The following is a 21,948-nucleotide window of genomic DNA, read 5'->3' as shown; positions in this document are numbered from 1 at the left end:
TCTAAATGCAAACGACATCCTGATAACCTCAATAACACGGTCAAACCACCTATTATTTTATCAAAACTTGTTGTACAATATAAACATGTGACTGTCCAGACAAAGAAACTAATGATGCCCCTCACAAGGAAGTGATTGGTGTAACAACTATATTATGTGGTAGAGGTACAAATATATGAAGTACCTGTTCGTAATGTAGGGGTAGTGGAAGTTGAGGGAGTTATTATTGATCTTGATACCCTTGTTGAAGTTGTTGTTGGGCAAATAGATAGTGGATATCTTATTGGTCAAAATTTTAAGAAATCGGCTGAAGATATAGAGGTTGGTTCAACATATCAGGATGATATTTTTACTGATATGCCCTCTTTGGAAGATGTCCATGAATAAGATGATTTACTACAAAAAAAAAACAACAACTCTTTGCCTCTTCAAAATTATAGTCTTTTAGAAGGATCAATTCATCTCAAATGTGCAACTAATGCAACAAGTCCTAAATTAGTTGTTGTTAGATGAGTTATTTCTAAATTTGTTTTTCAAGATTTATTCTTGCAAAATTATTTTGAATCTCTTTCAAGTGATGAATAAGAGGCTCAAAAGATGGAAAAAGAGAAACCATTAAGGGAAGACGATGAATTAGTTCAAACCTCCAAGAAATCGAGACGTCTTCCTAAAACTAGAGTAAAAACAATAAGATGACCTTCAAAATAGATCAACTCAAGAAAAAATAATGATAGTAATGTGCAACAATATCATAAGATTTTATTAGTGTTGTTGAACACAAATTATGGTCCGTCTGGTTGGATTTTTGAGATTTAATACTTCCTCTTTATTGTCTTTGGGAGCTACACATTAGAGAATGTTCTTTTGTTGGTCTTTTTATCTTTATTTATTTATTTTCATTTTTTTGGTTTAAACTCTCAATGTAGTTTCTTAGGCTACTATTGAGAGAGTTTATTTCTTTTTTATTTTTTTTCACATAGATTTGATCTAATCTCTCATGTTTTTTTTAATATCATGTTTTTTTTCATGTAATGACATATGTTGCCTAACATGAAATTTATTAAAAAAAATCATAAAAAAGTGTTAATTTATAATTACAAGTTATCGACAAGATTAGCATAAATAATGTCACTAATTGGAATAATGAAAGAATTGTTTGGTGTCTTTAAAATTCAACATCATAATTCTCTTGCTTATCGTCGGAAGATGAATGGGACAGTTGAAACTGCAGATAAAGATATAAAAAAAAAATTATATTAGAAAAATATTATGTATTATGATGTAAAAAGATTTACACAAAATACTTCTCTGTGCTCTACAACCTTACATAAAACAATCTGAAAATATATTTTGAAAACCTGGACAAGATAATAAAACTCTATAGGGATAATAAAAACTTATTTTCTACATAATTTCTTATTTTCAATAAAAGGAGAAAATTTCCAAAAAAATAGAAAATAAATAAACAACAGAAGTCATACTCTTTTTAGGACAAGACATGCATAAGAATACCAAATATATTTTCAATAGAAACTTTTGTTTTTATTTTCTTTAACGTTTGCCTATTAATTTTACGAATTTCTTATAGTAACAAACACAATTTGTACTGAGTTCTTCTACTTCATGAATTTTATATTGCTTAAAAAATAAGGCAATTTATTATCCTATTCCATTCATTTATTGTATGCAAAGATTTAGTGTATACAAAGAAAATGTGAAAATCAAGAGAATAAAAAAAATAAAAAACACATAAAACGAGAAGCATTTTAACATTCAGACTTTCTTGCTTCTGAGAAGGGATTTAAGAAGAAAGTTGTAAATTTATATATTTATATAATTAATTATTTGTAGTTTAATTTTTTATCTTTTTTATTTTAAACTCAAATTATTACTAATTTTATTTAAAATAAAATTACATAATTAAATATAATATAGTATAATAAAAAATGTAATATAATATGATAAAATAAAATTTTAAATATTAAATTTTAAATAAATTTATGTTAGACAAATATATAATAATTATTAATTATAATTATTATTATAAAATTATAATTGCAAATAATAATAATAATAAATAATAAATCAATCAAATTATTTTTTTAACAATTTTTAAATAGAAGGGTAATTTTGTAAACTTATATTTTTATCAATTAAAAAAAATATAATTTCAATCACACTCATCACATCATTCACAAATTTTTATAAACTTTCTTCACACTTTCTACTTTATTTACCTTAATCCAAATATCCCAACTTTCTTCACACTTTTCCTTCCAATCATCTTAAATTCACTCCCTCAAATCCACTCAAACAAAAAGCCTTAGGGGTTGTTTGCTTCCAGGGGTGGTCCTGTTGGCGACGACGGAAGTCACAACACCACCCCATTTGGATCCATGAATTGTTGCGGGTGAGGATGGAAGGAAAGAGAAATGGGAGTGAATTTGGGTTCTCTCCAAAGATGAAGAGAAAGTTTAGCTGAAGAGAGGGAGTGCCACATCATTCATAGTAAGTTACTTTGGTGCCCTTGCTTTTGTATTGAACAGTGCCCCTGCATGCATGCCACATGAAAGCTTCAGATTCCTGACTTGGCTCAGGAATCGTTTGACCGTGTGTGAAACTGTGAAAGGTGAGTGATTGCAGTGGGTGAGGTAGGTGGGTGTGGAATGAAGCTGGCTATATAACACGAAGCATGAAGGTGGTTCCTCCATTCACAGAAAAGCAAAGAAAGCGAGCCATTAGAGAGTGTAGTGTAGTGTGGTTGGAGAGATTCGTAAGCCATCATAGTTTGTAGTAGGGGCTTGAGTTATGTATAGCTTGTTCATCTCACGTCCTAGGTTCATCTCTGTGGTTCATCTGGGTTCATTTGTGGGTTCTTCTGAGGTGAGACCATGTCTTTGAATGGTGCATAATCGATTATGGCTGAATTAGAGCTGGTCACATAATTGATTATGGTGAAGATAATCGATTAAGCAAAGTTAGTAATCGATTATCTGTAAAAATTTCAACCCATAATCGATTATCTGAAGTGTGGAAAAAGGGTCATAATCGATTATTTATTGTCATAATCGATTATGCTTGATTTTTGCCTACTAACATAATCGATTATCCATGGATAATCGATTATCCTATGTATATAACTGAAGGGATAATCGATTATGTTCTAAACTTTTTGAAATTTTGTGTTTCTTATTTTGTTTTATGTGGTTTTCAGGCACTCGTGGTGGTGTGTTCTTCATCCTATCAGTCATCTTATTGTGTTGTTCTTGCTTATCTTCAGGTTTTTAAATTTTTTATGTAAAGTTTTTTTTTTATTTCTGTTTTATATTTACGTTTGGATGATTATGGTTTTGTAATATAATTTGTTTAGAATTTAGTTTAGTTAATTATGTTAAGGAGTTAGTAAATTAATGTTGGTTGTAATATAATTTGTTTAGACTTTAGTTTAGTTAATTATGTTAAGGAGTTAGTAAATTAATTCCTTTATTTGATTTATTGTTTTAATTTTTGTAGATAGTTATAATTTTTATAAGATTTTAAAAAAATATTTATTTGTATGAAATGAATGTTTTACCGAATGGAAACAAAAATTTGTAAAGTTTAGGTTTTTTATTATAGTAAACATAAATTATTAATGTTATAATTAAATCAAATAAAAAAATGTTGTTGTGATTAAAGAAAACTGAAAAAGTTTAGTTAAATATTGTTTATAAGAGAATAGATTTATTTATTTTAAATGATTTGACAAAAATTATTAATGTTATCATTAAAAATATTAAAAAAAATGTTTTAGTTATTTTTGTTATAAGATTTAATTGTTTATAAGAAAAAAATTAATGTTTTTAAAATGAATATTTTTACAATTGGAAATAGAAATTTGTAATTTGTAGGTTTTTTAAAAGTAATTGATATTTTAGAAGTGGTATTTTTAATTGATATTTTAATAATAAATGTAAAAATTAATTATTTATTTAAAAATGAATTGTTTATAAAAAAATATTTACAAAATTTAATTTAGACAGAATGGAATTCAAAATTTTAAAAATATTTTTATAGGGTTTTATTTTTGTAGATTTAACATAATTTATTAATGTTATAATTAAAAACATTATAAAAATGTTGTAGTAATTAAAGAAACAGTCAAAGTTTTGAGTAGAAATATGATTTTGACTTATTTTTTTTAATTTGTATTTCACATTAATTATTGGTGTTAGAATTAAATGTTATAAAAAATTGTTATAGTAATTTAAAAAGTCAGAAAAAGTTTACATAAGAAATATGAATTTGTAATAATAATTTTAGATAGTTATTAGTGTTTAAAAATTAAATTGTTTATAAGAAATAATATTTTATTTGTAAATAATATTTTTACAAAATACAAATAAAATTTGTTAATGTTTAGTTAATATTTTTTGAGATTGTACATAAATTATTTGGTTTGTTTATATTTATTTGTTGTTTGATTAAATTATGTTATTGAATGATATAGTACTTTTTATGAATTTTTTTATTAAAATTAATTAAAAGTACGTTTTAGGATAACTGTATTGGTGTACTTTTACACCGATACGGTAACCGCATTCGGTATGAATTTGGAAAGAAATTATGACGAGGCAGAGATGGTACACTTTGAGGAAACAGTTGTAATTTATGACGATCTTGTTGCGGCAAACATGAATTTAATTTCACAAATCGAAGAACAAATAAAAAAAAATAATGAAGGTGCATCAGTCATGATTCTTTGTATGATTGCTTTTGGATTGAAATTGTTACGCACGGTGTCTACTACAAGCAACTGTATCAGTGAGTCTCAACCACAAAAGAGCGTCGCAGAGAAGAATTGATGGAGTACTTGGTTCACACTGAACAATCTCGTCACATTATTCGCATGGGACCGGAAGCTTTCATTAAATTATGTGAATGAATATGGGGAATTGGACTTGTTAAAGATGCATATCGATCAACCGTGGAAGAACAAGTAGCGAAATTTCTGCACATTATTGGGCATAATGTGAAGAATCGAAGTGTGTCATTCTTTTTCCATCGGTCTGGAGAAACAGTTTCCCGTCACTTTCATAATGTTTTGAGTGCAATTTTAAGGTTGGAGGGGGAATTCTTAATTCAACCAAATGGAACGGTTGTAGAACCACACATCCTTGACAACAGTCGATTTTTCCCCTACTTTAAGGTTTATTGATAATAACATTACTTGAAATTATGTGTAATGTCTTCTTTAGTTTGTGTTTAATTAAAGTTATGAATTTTTGTTTACATTAGGATTGTTTAGGGGTCATAGATGGGAGTCATGTACGTGCTAAGGTTGCACGTGCTGATGCGCCTCGTTTTCGAGGGAGAAAAGATTGGCCAACCCAAAACATATTTGCAGCCTGTGACTTTGACATGAAGTTCACATATGTCTTAGCCGGTTGGGAAGGAACTGCCTCCGATTCAAGGATATTGAAAGATGCTTTGGTACGAGGCGATCCTTTGGTTATTCCAGAAGGTTAGTTATAGGGGATTGGGTGTGTAGAAGAATTAAAAGGTTGTAGTAGTATATACTAACCTAGCTTTCCACAATCTTTGTAGAAAAATACTATCTTGGTGATGCAGATTTTATGTTAAAACGAAATATAATAACACCTTATCGCGGGGTGAGATACCATTTGAAAGAATATTCGCTAAGAGGGCCACAAAATGCAAAAGAGTTGTTTAAGCATCGACATTCATCACTTAGGAACGTAATTGAGAGAACCTTTGGGGTGCTTAAAAAACGTTTTCCAATTATAGCCAGTGGGACTGAGCCACATTATGATGTGGATAGTATGACAAAAATTGTTTTAGCTTGTTGTATTCTGCATAACTTTCTACGCGGGATCGACAATGATGAGTCTCTGCTTGAAGAAGTAGATAATGAATTGTTAGAACAAGATATCCAACCAAGCACCACCCATGCTCGTGAACATGATTACAGGATAGGGTGTGATATTAGGGACGCTATAGCAAACGAAATGTGGCAAGATTATGTAAACAATTAATTTCATGAAATAATATATTTTCTACCATTTTTCAATGTTTGTCATCCTAACTTTATTTAAGTTAATTAGATGGATCGCAGAAAAAATGTGGCTTCAAATTCACCAGGTTCTTATCGAGAGTTCACCAAATGGACAACGGAGATGGACCTAATTTTGCTCAATGCAATGATTGACGAGATACGAAAAGGGTGTAGAATTGATGGTAGCTGGACCACTCAAGGATACACTAACATAGTTATGGCTTTAAATGAGGCTGGTTTATCGGGTCTTAAGAAAAATAATGTGAAGAACCGGCAGAAAAGCCTGAAGGACAGGTGAAGGGAAATCCATGATTTGTTTGGTGGATTGAGTGGTTTCGCATGGAACCAAACCACCAAACTTTTTGAAGCCGAGGACGAAGTTTGGAGTGAGCTGATTAAGGTACAATGATAAGTACTTTTTTACGTAACAATTACATTTAACTTCACATTTTGCATCATATACTAATATGTGAAATGTACTGCAGCAAAATGGCGTTTCAATCCCATTCGCCATTATGACCTCATGGAGGAGTTGTGGTCCAATGATAGAGCCACGGGAAGTCGGGTCAGGACAGCCCGTGACATCAATTCACCTCCTGACATGACCAATTTCAGTGTCAACCTTGGGGAGAATAATATGGATTATATCCCGAACAACCAAACTTTGAGGAGGCAGATGACTACGTCCCACGATGATATGATTCCAATAGCAAGATATAGATGATTCTTTGACATTTTATGGAATCAACTTGAGTTGGAGATTGAATAGGCACTTTTATAGAAATGGATCAATGTTCTATGTTTCAAGAACTCACTAAAACTTGCGCCAAACACCAAAGCTCACATGGAAGTTCCATTTCTTGCCAATTGAACCGATTAAAAGATGCAAGAGTTCAAATGAACCGATTAAAAAGCCTTAAAAGTGAAATGAACCGAACAAATCAAGCTAGAATGAAGGTGAACCGTTTAAACTCAGCAAGGAAGAAGATGAACCGAACAAAATGTGAAATAAAGGCAAGGCACCGAATAGAATTGCAAGAACAGAACCTAAGACATGTTTATGAGTTCATATGATCACGGAAATGGAAGAAAAAGATGAAGAAGAGAGAAGACTTATGTGGTTGAAGAACTTGGTTGATGAACACGCCACTTGAAGTGTGAATGCTCCAAGATAAGTGTGCAATGCCGCCACTTGAGAGAACCAAGGCACTCAAGATGAGACAAGGGAGAGGAGAAGACAAGTTCTCACTACACTCTATCACCAATTTGGGAGAGTTTTGTTACTTCAAATATCAAATTCTGAATTATGAAGGACCCAAGCCCTCATTTTATAGGAGCAAGGGTCGGTCATTAGCTTACAAAGCTTGCATCCTAAGCTACTCAAGAGTCTCCTAAGCTACCGCCCCTCCTAAGCTAATGTCTAAGCTTCTAGAATTTTCTAAGCTAAAGCCTAAAGATGCTTTTACAAAAGAGGTGTCTAATGTTTCCCTCTAAGCACCTTCCTAAAGACTATGTATTTAAACATTCTACTTTTTATACAAGAGACACTATAAAAAGAGAAAACAATCTACCACTACTTCCTAATTCCTTAAACTTGCTCCTTGTAAGCCTTTGAGGTAAGGTAGTGTCTCCTTGAGCTTCTTCAACTTCGGCCTCTACCTCCTTTTGTCCTTGATCTTCGGCTTCTATTTCCACTTGAGCTTGATCTCCATCACACGATCACCTGCTCCTCAATTCCAATCTAGTGACACTCCTTCAGACACATCATCAAACACTCCTTCTATGCCATCTGCTGGCTCTGCGGGCACATCCTCATCCCGAGGATCAAAGAGAAAAGGCCCCACTATGGACGACATTGATGAACAATTTGCAATGTTGAATACTAATCTTCAACAATGCGTGTCATCAATGAAGGATGGAAATGAAAATGCCTCTCAGTTGGTGAATATTGCTCGTGCACAGGCAACGACAGCTCAAGATATAGCTGCCGAAATTAGACGAAGAAACGACCTATATGCTGAGCATGTACACCACCATCGACGCCATGCCTCATACAAGTACTCAGAGTCTAATATTTGGGCAATGCTCGTGGAGCTAAACATTCAAGATGAACAACTCATGGATCAATGCTATGAGTTTTTATGTGACCATCCCGGAAGAGTTAAGCAATTATTTGGGATGCCATATGAGCGTCGAGTGACAAAATTGTTTGGATTTATGACTAGGCATTGATTTCATATCTCTGCGTGGGGGTTACCTTTAATTATTATTAATGTAATATTCGACTATCTTTGTTAGTAACTGGACATGTAATATTTGACTGTCTTTTTTAGTTATTGGACATGTAATATTTGACTGTCTTTGTTAGTTATTGGACATGTAATATTTTGCTTTGTGAACTTCTTACTTTCATTAGCAATGTAATATTTTGCTTTCTAAACTTGCACTATTGCTTTATGATATTATGTTAACTTCTGATATTATGTTAACTTTTGTTTAGTTATTTATTGTAGTAATTGCATTATAGAATCATCATCCCACAAACGTAACAGAACCCGTAAGGGTAAATCTCCAGCAAAAGATGTTGACGTTCCTCCTCCAGCAACGAGGATTCCAGAAGTTCTTGATTATTCAAGATACTTCAGTACCAGGCGTCAAATGGTGGTTTTTGAAAAGAACTTTCATGCAAGAGCAGTATTACCACCAAAAGTGATGCATACTCCATTTTTTGCTGGTCCAGGATTTGAATTCCAAAATCTTCTGAATTGGCAAGGTTTACAACCTTTCCTTGGAATTAATCTTCCGTATTATGAGGATTTGGTAAGAGTATTTTATACAAATGCAAAATTCACACTTGTTGGTCACCTTGCCATTGAGATTTGCGGAAAAATGATACACATTAAAGAAATAGATTGGATGACCATTGCTCATCTACAGTATGACGGTCTTAAGTTAACCCCTGGGACGATCCCTGAGGAACTGAATTTTGATCGAGCTTTAGCATTATCGTCCATGATTCATGAAGATGTTGAAGGTGAAAATCTAAAAAATGTCAGTAGTCTGAAAATGAATGACCGACTGTTGCATTACACAAGGGTGCATATCTTGTGCCCTCGAGGAAGCAACTATGCACAACTACTGAATGAAGATATTTTCATGTTGTGGTTAATCAAGAATAATGTACGCATTAATTGGCCTCATCACATCATGCAACACATCATCAAATGTCGGGATAACAAGATGCCTCTCCCATATGCAAATTTGATAACGAGGATCTTACAGGTGTATGGCTTCGACTTGTCGAATGAACAAACAATAATGTTAGGCTGGAATCATTACTTTGGCAAAAAAAGTATGACAAAATTAAATATATTCCAGGTCAATGGCATATGGCAACTTGGTAAACCTCACCATGCACACGAAGAAGATGATGAAGAGGATGAATTGCCAGCACAAGGTGTTGAAGGTGGTCAACCTGAGGAGGCAAACCCCACTCAAAGGGAATTGTTAACTCAAATTTTGTCTGGCATACAAAACATGAATACTCGAATTGACAGGGTTGATCAAAGGATGAACAAAATTGAGGATACTCTGAGTGACATTCGACGTCATCAAGGTCATTGAATGTGTTATCATTATGTTATTGTCATTGTTATTTTTATTTCTAATTTTCATGTTGAACATTAATGAATTGTTATTGTTATTTTTGACGTTGACATTGTTATTGTTATTGTTATTCTTAAGGTTTTATGCTACTTTACATGCTACTTATTTACATAATCATATTGTTTTAAATGCAACTTTTTTACCATCTTATTACTTCGACAACATTGGTTAAGTGTCATTCAATGTCTGCGTATCACAACACGTCGTCATCTAGTTGTACTGGTTGTAGTGTGCAAAAACGTCATACTTTTACCCATGCTATTGGGAGCACAAGTGCCTTCGTTGCTCCTATTTGTGATTGTGGACAATTTGCTGTTTTGAGAATAGCGACAACACAAAAAAATGCTGGAAAAAAATTTTGGGGTTATCCCAACTACAAGGTAAAATTTATTCAATTAGGTTTCAAACAAACTTAAGAATGTTATTTTAAACTTATTCATTGTTCAATTTTATTGTTTTCTTCAAAACAGATTAGAAGTGGCATAGTTCTAGGCTGTAATTTTTTCAAATGGTGCATTGAAGACGTTGCCGATGAAAAAGATGAAATTATTATCATACAACAGAATAAGATATGTCTTCTTGAAAACCGTTTGAAGGTCTCCACAAAAAGGATTCAAATGTTATTACTGGGAATGTCTTTTTTTTTTCTAATTAACATTATTATGTTCTTCATGTAATGACTTTATATTATATATTTTGACACCTACTTAATATTCATGTTATATTCTAATTTTTTATTTTCTTTTTAAAATATATTCATTTTGCTATTCATAATAATGAAAATTATTATTAAAATTAATTTTATATATATTTGTATATATATAACATAACATAATTTATAAAATCATTTATAATATTAAAATTATGTAAATAAATTAACTTAAATAAAAAATAATTCTTAATTAATAAAATGTTAAATAATATAATTATAATTTAATTTTAAATTATAATTAACTAAAATATGAAATAGGATTAATCATTATTTATTCTTTTTTTACATACAAGGGTAAAATTGTAATCTCACAAACTTTACTATTCAAAATAATTTATAATATTCTTACAACTATAACATCACTCACAATTTTCAATAAACTTTCCTCACACATCCACTCTAACATACCCCAATCCAAACAATCTCAACTTTCTTCACACTTCCATTCCCACTCACCCTCAACTTTCCACTCCCCCTCACCCTCTAATCCAAACACACCCTTAGGCCCGGTTTGGATCCAGGGGTGGTACTGTTGTCGACGACGGAAGTCACAACACCACCCCGTTTGGATCCATGCATTGTGGTGGGTGAGGGTGGAAGGAAAGTGAAAGTTGAGTGAATTCTGCTTCTCCTCAGAGATGAAGAGAAAGTTGCACTGTAGAGTGGGAGTGCCAAGTCATCCCCACGAACTTACAATGTTGCCCTTGCTTTTGTGTTGGAATCAAGAAGAACAGTGGCCCTGCATGCATGCCACATGAAACCATGAGATTCCTGACTTGGCTCAGGAATCATTTGACAATGTGTGAAACTGTGAAAGGTGAGTGAATGCAGTGGGTGAGGTAGGTGGGTGTGGAATGAAGCTGGCTATATACACACGAAGCATGAAGGTGGTTCCTCCATTCACAGAAAAGCAAAGAAAGCGAGCCATCAGAGAGTGTAGTGTAGTGTGGTTGGAGAGATTCGTAAGCCATCATAGTTTGTGTTAGGGGTTGAGTTACGTATAGCTTGTTCATCTCACGTCCTGGGTTCATCTCTGTGATTCATCTGGGTTCATCTGTGGGTTCGTCTGAGGTGAGAGCGTGTCTTCAAATGGTGCATAATCGATTATGGCTGAATTAGAACTGGTCAGATAATCGATTATGGTGAAGATAATCGATTAAGCAAAGTTAGTAATCGATTATCTGTCAAAATTTCAAGCCATAATCGATTATCTGAAGTGTGGAAAAAGGGTCATAATCGATTATTTATTGCCATAATCGATTATGCTTGATTTTTGCCTACTAACTTAATCGATTATCCATGGATAATCGATTATCCTATGTATATAACTGAAGGGATAATCGATTATGTTCTAAACTTTTTGAAATTCTGTGTTTCTTATTTTGTTTTATGTGGTTTTCAAGCACTGGTGTTCTTCATCCTATCAGTCATCCTATTGTGTTGTTCTTGCTTAGAAGTTGTATTTTTAATTGATATTTTAATAATAAATGTACAAAGTAATTATTTATTTAAAAATGAATTGTTTATAAAAAAGATTTACAAAATTTAATTTAGACAGAATGGAATTCAAAATTTTAAAAATATTTTATAGGGTTTTCATTTTTGTAGATTTAACATAATTTATTAAAGTTATAATTAAAAACATTATAAAAATGTTGTAGTAATTAAAAAAGCAGGCAAAGTTTTGAGTAGAAATATGATTTTGACTTAATTTTTTTTAATTTGTATTTCACATTAATTATTGGTGTTAAAATTAAATGTTATAAAAAAATGTTATAGTACTTTAAAAAGTCAGAAAAACTTTACATCAGAAATATGAATTTTTAATAATAATTTTAGATAGTTATTAGTGTTTCAAAATTAAATTGTTTATAAGAAATAATATTTTATTTGTAAATAATATTTTTATAGAATACAATTAAAATTGGTTGATGTTTAGTTAATATTTTTTGAGATTGTACATAAATTATTTGGTTTGTTTATATTTATTTGTTGTTTGATTAAATTATGTTATTGAATGATATAGTACTTTTTATGAATTTTTTTATTAAAATTAATTAAAAGTACGTTTTATGGTAATTTTATTGGTGTACTTTTACACCGATACGGTAACCGCATTCGGTATGAATTCAGAAAGAAATTGTGACGAGGCAGAAATGGTACACTTTGAGGAAACAGTTGCAATTTATGACGATCTTGTTGCGGCGAACATGAATTTAATTTCACAAATCGAAGAACAAATAAAAAAAATAATGAAGGTGCATCAGTCATGATTCTTTGTATGATTGCTTTTGGATTGAAATTGTTACGCACGGTGTCTACTACAAGCAACTGTATCAGTGAGTCTCAACCACAAAAGAGCGTCGCAGAGAAGAATTGATGGAGTACTTGGTTCACACTGAACAATCTCGTCACATTATTCGCATGGGACCGGAAGCTTTCATTAAATTATGTGAACGAATACGGGGAACTGGACTTGTTAAAGATGCATATCGATCAACCGTGGAAGAACAAGTAGCGAAATTTCTGCACATTATTGGGCATAATGTGAAGAATCGAAGTGTGTCATTCTTTTTCCATCGGTCTGGAGAAACAGTTTCCCGTCACTTTCATAATGTTTTGAGTGCAATTTTAAGGTTGGAGGGGGAATTCTTAATTCAACCAAATGGAACGGTTGTAGAACCACACATCCTTAACAACAGTCGATTTTTCCCCTACATTATGGTTTGTTGATAATAACATTACTTGAAATTATGTGTAATGTCTTCTTTAGTTTGTGTTTAATTAAAGTTATGAATTTTTGTTTACATTAGGATTGTTTAGGGGTCATAGATGGGAGTCATGTACGTGCTAAGGTTGCACGTGCTGATCCGAGGGAGAAAAGATTGGTCAACCCAAAACATATTTGCAGCCTATGACTTTGACATGAAGTTCACATATGTGTTAGCCGATTGGGAAGGAACTGCCTCCGATTCAAGGATATTGAAAGATGCTTTGGGACAAGGCGTTCCTTTTGTTATTCCAAAAGGTTAGTTATAGGGGATTGGGTGTGCAGAAGAATTAAAAGGTTGTAGTAGTATATACTAACCCAACTTTCCACAATCTTTGTAGGAAAATACTATCTTAGTGATGCAGGTTTTATGCTACTTTTCATGCTACTCATTTACATAATCATATTGTTTTTAATGCAACTTTTTTACCATCTTATTACTTCGACAACATTGGTTAAGTGTCATCAATGTCTGCGTATCACAACACGTCATCATCTAGTTGTACTGGTTGTAGTGTGCAAAAACGTGGTACTTTTACCCATGCTACTGGGAGCACAAGTGCCTTCATTGATCCTATTTGTGATTGTGAACAATTTGCTGTTTTGAGAATAGCGACAGCACAAAAAAATGCTGGAAAAATTTTTTGGGGTTGTCCCAACTACAAGGTAAAATTTATTCAATTAGGTTTCAAATAAACTTAAGAATGTTATTTTAAACTTATTCATTGTTCAATTTTATTGTTTTCTTCAAAACACATTAGAAGTGGCATGGTTCTAGGCTGTAATTTTTTCAAATGGTGCATTGAAAACGTTGTCGATGAAAAAGATGAAATTATTATCATACAACGGAATAAGATATGTCTTCTAGAAAACCGTTTGAAGGTCTCCACAAGAAGGATTCAAATGTTATTACTGGGAATGTCTTTTCTTTTTCTAATTAACATTATTATGTTCTTCATGTAATGACTTTATATTATATATTTTGACACCTACTTAATATTCATGTTATATTCTAAATTTCTATTTTATTTTTAAAATATATTCATTTTGCTATTCATAATAATGAAAATTATTATTAAAATTAATTTTATATATATTTGCATATATATATATAACATAACATTATTTATAAAATCATTTATAATATTAAAATTATGTAAATAAATTAACTTAAATAAAAAATAATTCTTAATTAATAAAATGTTAAACAATATAATTATACTTTAATTTTAAATTATAATTAACTAAAATATGAAATAGGATTAATCATTATTTATTCTTTTTTTATATACAAGGGTAAAATTGTAATCTCACAAACTTTACTATTCAAAATAATTTATAATATTCTTACAACTATCACATCACTCACAATTTTCAATAAATTTTCCTCACACATCCACTCTAACATACCCCAATCCAAACAACCTCAACTTTCTTCACACTTCCACTCTCACTCACCCTCAACTTTCCACTCCCCCACACCCTCTAATCCAAACACACCCTTAGGGTTTGTTTGGATTAGAGGGTGAGGGGGAGTGGAAAGTTGAGGGTGTGGGGGAAGTGGAAGTGTGAAGAAAGTTGAGGTTGTTTGCATTGGGAGATGTTAGAGTTGATGTGTGAAGAAAGTTTATTGAAAAACGTGAATGATGTGATAGTTGTGAGAGTATTTTAATATATTTTGAATAGTATAAATTGTAAGATTACAAATTTACCCTTGTATATAAAAAAAATAATTTTGTGTACATTTTAGTTAATTAAAATAATGTAAAATTTTAAATATAAATAAAAGAATATAAAATTAAAATAATAATTATTAAAGTAGATGTGAGAGGAAAGTTTATTAAAGTTTGTGAGTGATGTGATGGTTGTTAAAGTATTTTGAATTATTTTTAAAGATATAAATTATAAAAATTTACAAATTTATCCTTATCTTTAAAAATATTTTTATGTAAATTTGATTTAATTAAAATTTTATATATTATTCTCTTTGAATAATTATTTTTAGAAAAGAAAAAAATACAAGTTTCATATGATAAAAAAATGATTTAATTATTATTAATTTATTTAATATATTTATTATTATTATTTCAATTTTGTTTTAATTAATATTATTATTTTATAAGTTAATTCTAAATATTATTGTTATTTTAATATTTAAATATTCATATTATCAATATTAATATACATTTTATTATTATAATTAATTTTTTATAATTTAATTATAATTTTTTATGTTTTATTATATGTGTAATATAGTTTTAAAAAAATATAAATTTGGAATGTGAATAATTCATATAGTAAATGTTGTGAATAAAATTAAGGGTTTATAGTCATTTACATATTTTGTATGACTTTCTTTCTTCCCCCTTCTCATTTCTCCGCAACAACTCTGAGAAGAAACATTCAGCTCCCTATTTGGCACTTCCTTGCTCTCCCATCTCCTTTCAGCTGTTGATCCAAACACGGAAGATTTCGCATTTCTTCGCTCTCCCACCCTTCCATATGCTGATACAAACACAACATTAGGGTATGTTTGCTTTTGGGGGAGATGGAGGTTGAAGGTGGAGGTAAATGGATGTCACCCTTGTTTGCTTCTATGAGAGGGGAAGGTTGAGGGTGAGAGTGAGTGTAAAGTTGAGGATATTTATGCTTTGTTTGGATTAGAGGGTGTGGGGGAGTGGAAAGTTGAGGGTGTGGGGGAGTGGAAGTGTGAAGATTTGAGAAGAAAGTTAAGGGTGTTTGGATTGAGGTATGTTAGAGGGGATGTGTGAGGAAAGTTTACTGAAATATGTGAGTGATGTGATAGTTGTAAGGATATTTAGAATTATTTTTAATTGTGTAAATTGTAAGATTACAAATTTACCCTTCTATAATAAAAAAAGAAGAAATAAATGATAATTAATTTTTTACACATTATATTTAATTAAAAAAAATTCAAGTTTTAATTATAAATAAATAAAAAAATAATTTAAAATTCAAAGAAATTAATAAATAATTTTGTATATTTAAATATATTTTTATTATTTTCCATTTTATTAATTTAAATTAATTTTTTTAATTAAGTTAATTTATTTATATAATTTTAATATTATTTATGTTTCTTGTATATAAAATAAGAATAAATAATTATTAATTTTGTGCATATTTTAGTTAATTAAAATAATTTAAAGTTTTATTTATAAATAAAATAAAAAAATATAAAATTCAAAGAAATAATTAAATATAATTTTAAATATAAGTATAATTTTATCATTTTCTATTTTATTAATTTAAATTAATTTTTTTATTTAAGTTAATTTATTTAGATAATTTTAATATTATTTATATATTATGTTATATATATACAAAATTATTATTAATAATAATTTTCATTATTAAATTATTATTAATAATAATTTTCATTATTATTAATAATAATTTTCATTATTATTATTAACAAAATTAATATATTTTAAAAAGTAAATGGATATTTAAAACATAGTTGTCAAAATATATAAAATTTATTAATTTTTAAATTATAAGGATGATATAAGAATATAAAGGGTACAGGAAGAAACAAAGTAATGTAATTTTTTTTGAAAAGTTGAAACCCATAGTGAAAAAAATGAAGCCCAAGTTAATATGAAAACCTAAATTGGAAGCACAGTGCAAGAGAAGAGACACTGAGAAGAGAAGCCGCATAGGAAGAAGAAGAAGCATGGGGCGCGATGGTAATGGCAGTTTACACTATGGAAGGTGAAAAAAGTAAAGGCACAATAGTATTTCATTAATCTTACGTGACTTTCCTTTCTAGCCACTCTCCTTTCTCTTCATATTTGGGAGCATCCGAAAATCACCCATGTTTCCACTCAATCTCACCCTAACCTTCACTCTCTCACGGAACCAAACGGGGGTGACACTCTTAAATCCGTCTGCGCTATAGTGCCACCCCTTGATCCAAACACATGCTTAGGATTTTCTCATAATTGAAAAGAAAGGAGAGTGGAATGAGATGAAAAGACCATAGTACCTTTCATACAATAATATTAATAATGAAAATTATTATTAATAATAATTTTGTGTATATAAGTATATTATATATATACCATAACATAATTTAAAGAATCATAAATAATATTAAAATTTTCTAAATAAATTAACTTAAGTAACAAAATTAATTTAAATTAATAAAGTGAAAAATATTAAAATTATACTTACATTTAAAATTATATTTAATTATTTCTTTGAATTTTATATTTTTTTCTTTTATTTATAAATAAAACTTTAAATTATTTTAATTAATTAAAATATGCACAAAATTAATAATTATTTATTCTTTTTTTATATAAGGGTAAATTTGTAATCTTACAATTTACACTGTTCAAAATAATTTAAAATACTCTTACAATCATCACATCACTCACTTATCTCAATAAACGTTTTTCACACATCCACTCTAACATACCCTAATCCAAACGCACTCACTTTTTTCACACTTTCTTCTCACACTCTCATTCTCTCACACCCTCAACTATTTTCTATTATATTTTTTAATTTTTTACTAAAAAATATAAATAATTATGAATATTATATATTAAAAACATTTAATTAATTTAAACCTAAAGAAAATCATAATTCATTATTCAAATATTTTTTAATAACAAGGATAAATTTGTAAACTTACAATAAATCATCCTTACAAATCCTCTCTCACCCCTCCTCAATCCAAACAAAGCCTTTAGGGGCTGTTTGGATGAGGGGTGCACTGTTCTTGCGGACGAAAATGAAGGTACACCCCCTGTTTGGATCTGGGAATGAAGGAGCATGAGAGAGCGAAGGAGTGGGTGGATGGAGGGTTCAAACTTCTTCTCTCAAGTGCATAGAAATAAGTGAGAGAAGAGAGAAAGCCACCTAAGATGTCTGCAATTACGCATGTGCCCCACAGTTTTATAAAATCTGTTATGAATTAATCAAATCTAATTTTGTATTTATTTTTTTAACTATCTCATGCACATATAATAAATCATAAAAAATAACTAAAATTGTAAAAAAGTTTATATATTAATAAAAAAATTAACTATATTAATAATATAAATATTAAAATAACAATAATATTTAAAATAAAATTTTAAAATAATGATAATAATATTAATTAAATTCATTTCAGTTATTTTAATTTTATTTCAAATAAACTGTACACACCCAAAAAAATTAATCATTTATAATAAAAATAAAAATATTAAATATATTTCTAATAAAATAAAAATGCCTATATATATTAATAAAAATAGTATAAAAATTTAGTTAAATTAAATTTTACAAAATATTTCATATTTTATTATTTAAATATTTTAAAGATAAGAGTAAATTTGTAAATATATATAATTTAAAAAATCATAAATAATATTAAAATTAACTAAATACATTAATTTACATAAGGGTAAATTTGTAATCTTACAATTTACACAATTTAAAATAATTCAAAATATCCTTACAATCATCACATCACTCACATATTTCAATAAACTTTCCTCACATATCCATTCTAACATACCCCAATCCAAACAACCTCAACTTTCTTCACACTTCCACTCCCCCACACCCTCAACTTTCCACTACCCATACCCTATAATCCAAAAAAAGCCTTAAAGAAATGTTTCAAAAAAGTCGACCTATTGTGGAGAGAAACTAAGGTAGTGTTTGGATTGGGGGGTGGCACTGTAGCGAAGACGGATGGGAGTGTGCCACCCCCGTTTGCTTTAATGGGCGCAAGAGAACGAGGGTACGGGTGAAGAGAAAGTTGTAGGTTTTTGGGTTCCTTCATGCATTGAATAGAAAGGAGAGAAAGTAACGTAGAAAGCCACGTAGGACGGTGTCAATTACAATACTACCCATTACTTTTTCACTCTGAAGCACTGTGGCTACCCATTGATTAAAGTTGAACCATTGCACTGCGACAAAAATGGCACCAGCAAGCATGAGATTCTTGACTTCAGGTTTAGGGAATCTCATTGACCAATTTTTGAATTCGTAATGAATGTTCCAAGTTGAGTGGGTGAGGTGGGTAGGGTGGGTAGGGTGCCTCATGTTATATAACATAATTATGCCAATTGAACTAAGCACTTCAAAGAAATCAAACTCTCCTTTCATACTTTGCATTGCGCTGAAATAGGGGCTTGTAAAGGGTCGTGAGTAAGCACAGAGGTGGTTCACTGAGTTTCATTGTTCATCTGTGAGCTGAGGTAAGGGTTCCAATTCATTTCGTTCCAATCATAATCGATTATGGGTGAAAAATAACAATGCACATAATCGATTATGCTATTTAAAATAGTTCATAATCGATTATCCTACAACATAATCGATTATATTGATTTTTAAACTGCAGGCATAATCGATTATGCATGTTAAAACTTTGGATAATCGATTATGTTGCTTTTTGAACTGTGGCCATAATCGATTATGCATCTTAAATGTGTGGGTAATCGATTATGTGTTGTTTTAAACGGACCTCATAATCAGTTATGTTCATGTTTTTATTAGATTTTTCATTTTGTGTTTTTTGTTTTAATTTTTTAATACATTTTTTCAAGCACAGTTTGATATTGTTGAGAGTTGATTTCTGTTGTGATTTTGTTATGCTTTCTTGAGATATGTGTGATTTTTTTTAAATTGTGTTGGATGTTTATTGTTTTTGGAATTTTATTTTTTTGAATTATTGTAAAGTAGTTATTGATGTTAATTAGTTTGTAATTTTAAATGAGAATGTTTAGGAAAAATAAAATAGTTATGATACTAAATTAATTATTGTCTTAAGTTGATTATTTATTTTTGTATTGTTATGTAAAAAATTGTAATGTTTTAAATATTTGTTGTGTCATATGAATTGAAATATAGGTGTGAATATGTTTTGTTTTTTTATATATATAACATAATATTTATTAAATAATTATTAATAATATTAAAATTACCTACAAACAAAAATTTAACTAATACAATTTTTTCAATTAATAAAATTAAAAATAAGAAATCATATTTCATTTCTATATTCTATTTTTTAATTTATTTTAATTTTAAATTATTTTTTAATTTATAATTGAAACATACAATTATTTTAATTATCAAAATTATGTACAAAATTAATAATCATTTTTTTATTTTTTTACACATGGACAAAAGTATACTTTATTATTATATATAATATAATGTAATAGAAATTAAATAATATAATATTAATTATTTTAATTAACTTAAATGTCCTTTAAATTAATTAATATTTCATTTTCCCATTTATTTATATATAAGAGTAAATTTGTAATCTTACAATTTATACTATTCAAAATATATTAAAATACTCTTCAAACTATCATATCATTCACGCCCTCCAATAAACTTTATTCACACATCCACTCTAACATCTCCCAATCCAAACACCCTCAACTTTCTTCACACTTCCACTCTCCCACACCCTCAACTTTCTTCTCTCCACAACCTCTCATCCAAACAAAGCATAAAGAAAGTCCAATCCGCACATATGCTTCAAAACAAAATCTGACCGTTGAAACCTATCTATCAACGTTTCATAATTGTCCAATTTCCAAACCACGGATCGCGAAGATGAACCGTTGATCAATTCTTCATCCAACGACGGAGACCAAAACTCAAAACTCGGAAGCGCCTTCAATAAATACATACCTATATCTCCCCCTCGAAAATCATTCGAATCCAAAACTCTAAATCCTCGAATCCGATCGAAATCTTTCTCTGGAGTCTCCTTCTTCCAATTCAAACTAGAAGAAATCCCTAAATCCCGAGATTGGATCGATTTTGCGCGGAAAGGTGTTGAGAAAATGTCTGGTCGTGGGAAGGGAGGAAAGGGATTGGGCAAGGGAGGTGCGAAGAGGCACAGGAAAGTGCTTCGCGACAACATTCAGGGCATAACGAAACCGGCAATTCGGCGATTGGCGAGAAGAGGTGGTGTGAAGAGGATCAGTGGATTGATCTACGAGGAGACGAGGGGAGTGCTGAAGATATTCTTGGAGAATGTGATTCGCGACGCTGTGACCTACACCGAGCACGCCAGGAGGAAGACGGTTACGGCCATGGACGTTGTGTATGCGCTGAAGAGGCAGGGAAGAACTCTCTATGGTTTTGGAGGTTGAACTTTTGAATTCTGTTGTCACATCACAAATACTTGTTTTTTTCGAATCCTTGTTACGCTCCGTAACAAAAAAAGTTACTGGGTTCTGTAGAATGAAAAAAATTAAGAACATCAATTGAGTGAAATGTAGTAATTCTTTGTGGGGTTTACCTTTTTTTTTAACTGTTTTGTGTAGTTCATTTTATGTGTAGTTCAGTTTATCTAGTTTATATTACGATGGTATATGTAATAAGAATATTAAAATGCTGACCTATTTTGTTTTGAAATATTAACTAAAAGTTTTTAATAAATTTTAAATTAGTTGATTTAAAAGAATTTAAATTTAGTTTAGTAGATTGAGCTATATATACAAGTTTCTTTTCACTTTCCTTTTAGGTTTTCGAAGTTTTGTATCTAGTATCCTATTTTATCATTCAAAATTACTTTTTGAAAAAATTAAATACAAGGAATTACTTAAAATATAGGTATATTTATAAAACAAACAGTTGAACCAATATGGAACGAGGGATAGAAGGTCTATAACAGAGAGATAACATTTGAATAAAGAAAAAATTGCTAATAAATTCATAGAGCTTACATGCCATTTAAACAGATAAATCTAATTAAAT

General features: G+C 30.0%; 1 protein-coding gene and 1 pseudogene across 1 annotated transcript; both read left to right on the top strand.

The window, feature by feature from the left end:
- The first annotated feature begins 4,586 nt into the window (after positions 1-4,586).
- On the top strand, positions 4,587-6,779 carry LOC137808931 (uncharacterized; annotated as a pseudogene).
- Positions 6,780-20,895: 14,116 nt separating this feature from the next.
- On the top strand, positions 20,896-21,612 carry LOC137825734 (histone H4). The gene has a single exon (XM_068631492.1). It carries the CDS (start codon positions 21,030-21,032, stop codon positions 21,339-21,341), a length of 312 nt encoding a protein of 103 aa, XP_068487593.1. The 5' UTR covers positions 20,896-21,029; the 3' UTR covers positions 21,342-21,612.
- The last annotated feature ends 336 nt before the right edge of the window (positions 21,613-21,948 follow it).

The sequence above is a fragment of the Phaseolus vulgaris genome, chromosome 11 (genome assembly GCF_000499845.2).
Source record: "Phaseolus vulgaris cultivar G19833 chromosome 11, P. vulgaris v2.0, whole genome shotgun sequence".
Taxonomy (NCBI): domain Eukaryota; kingdom Viridiplantae; phylum Streptophyta; class Magnoliopsida; order Fabales; family Fabaceae; genus Phaseolus; species Phaseolus vulgaris.
This window is presented reverse-complemented; position numbering and strand designations above follow the sequence as displayed.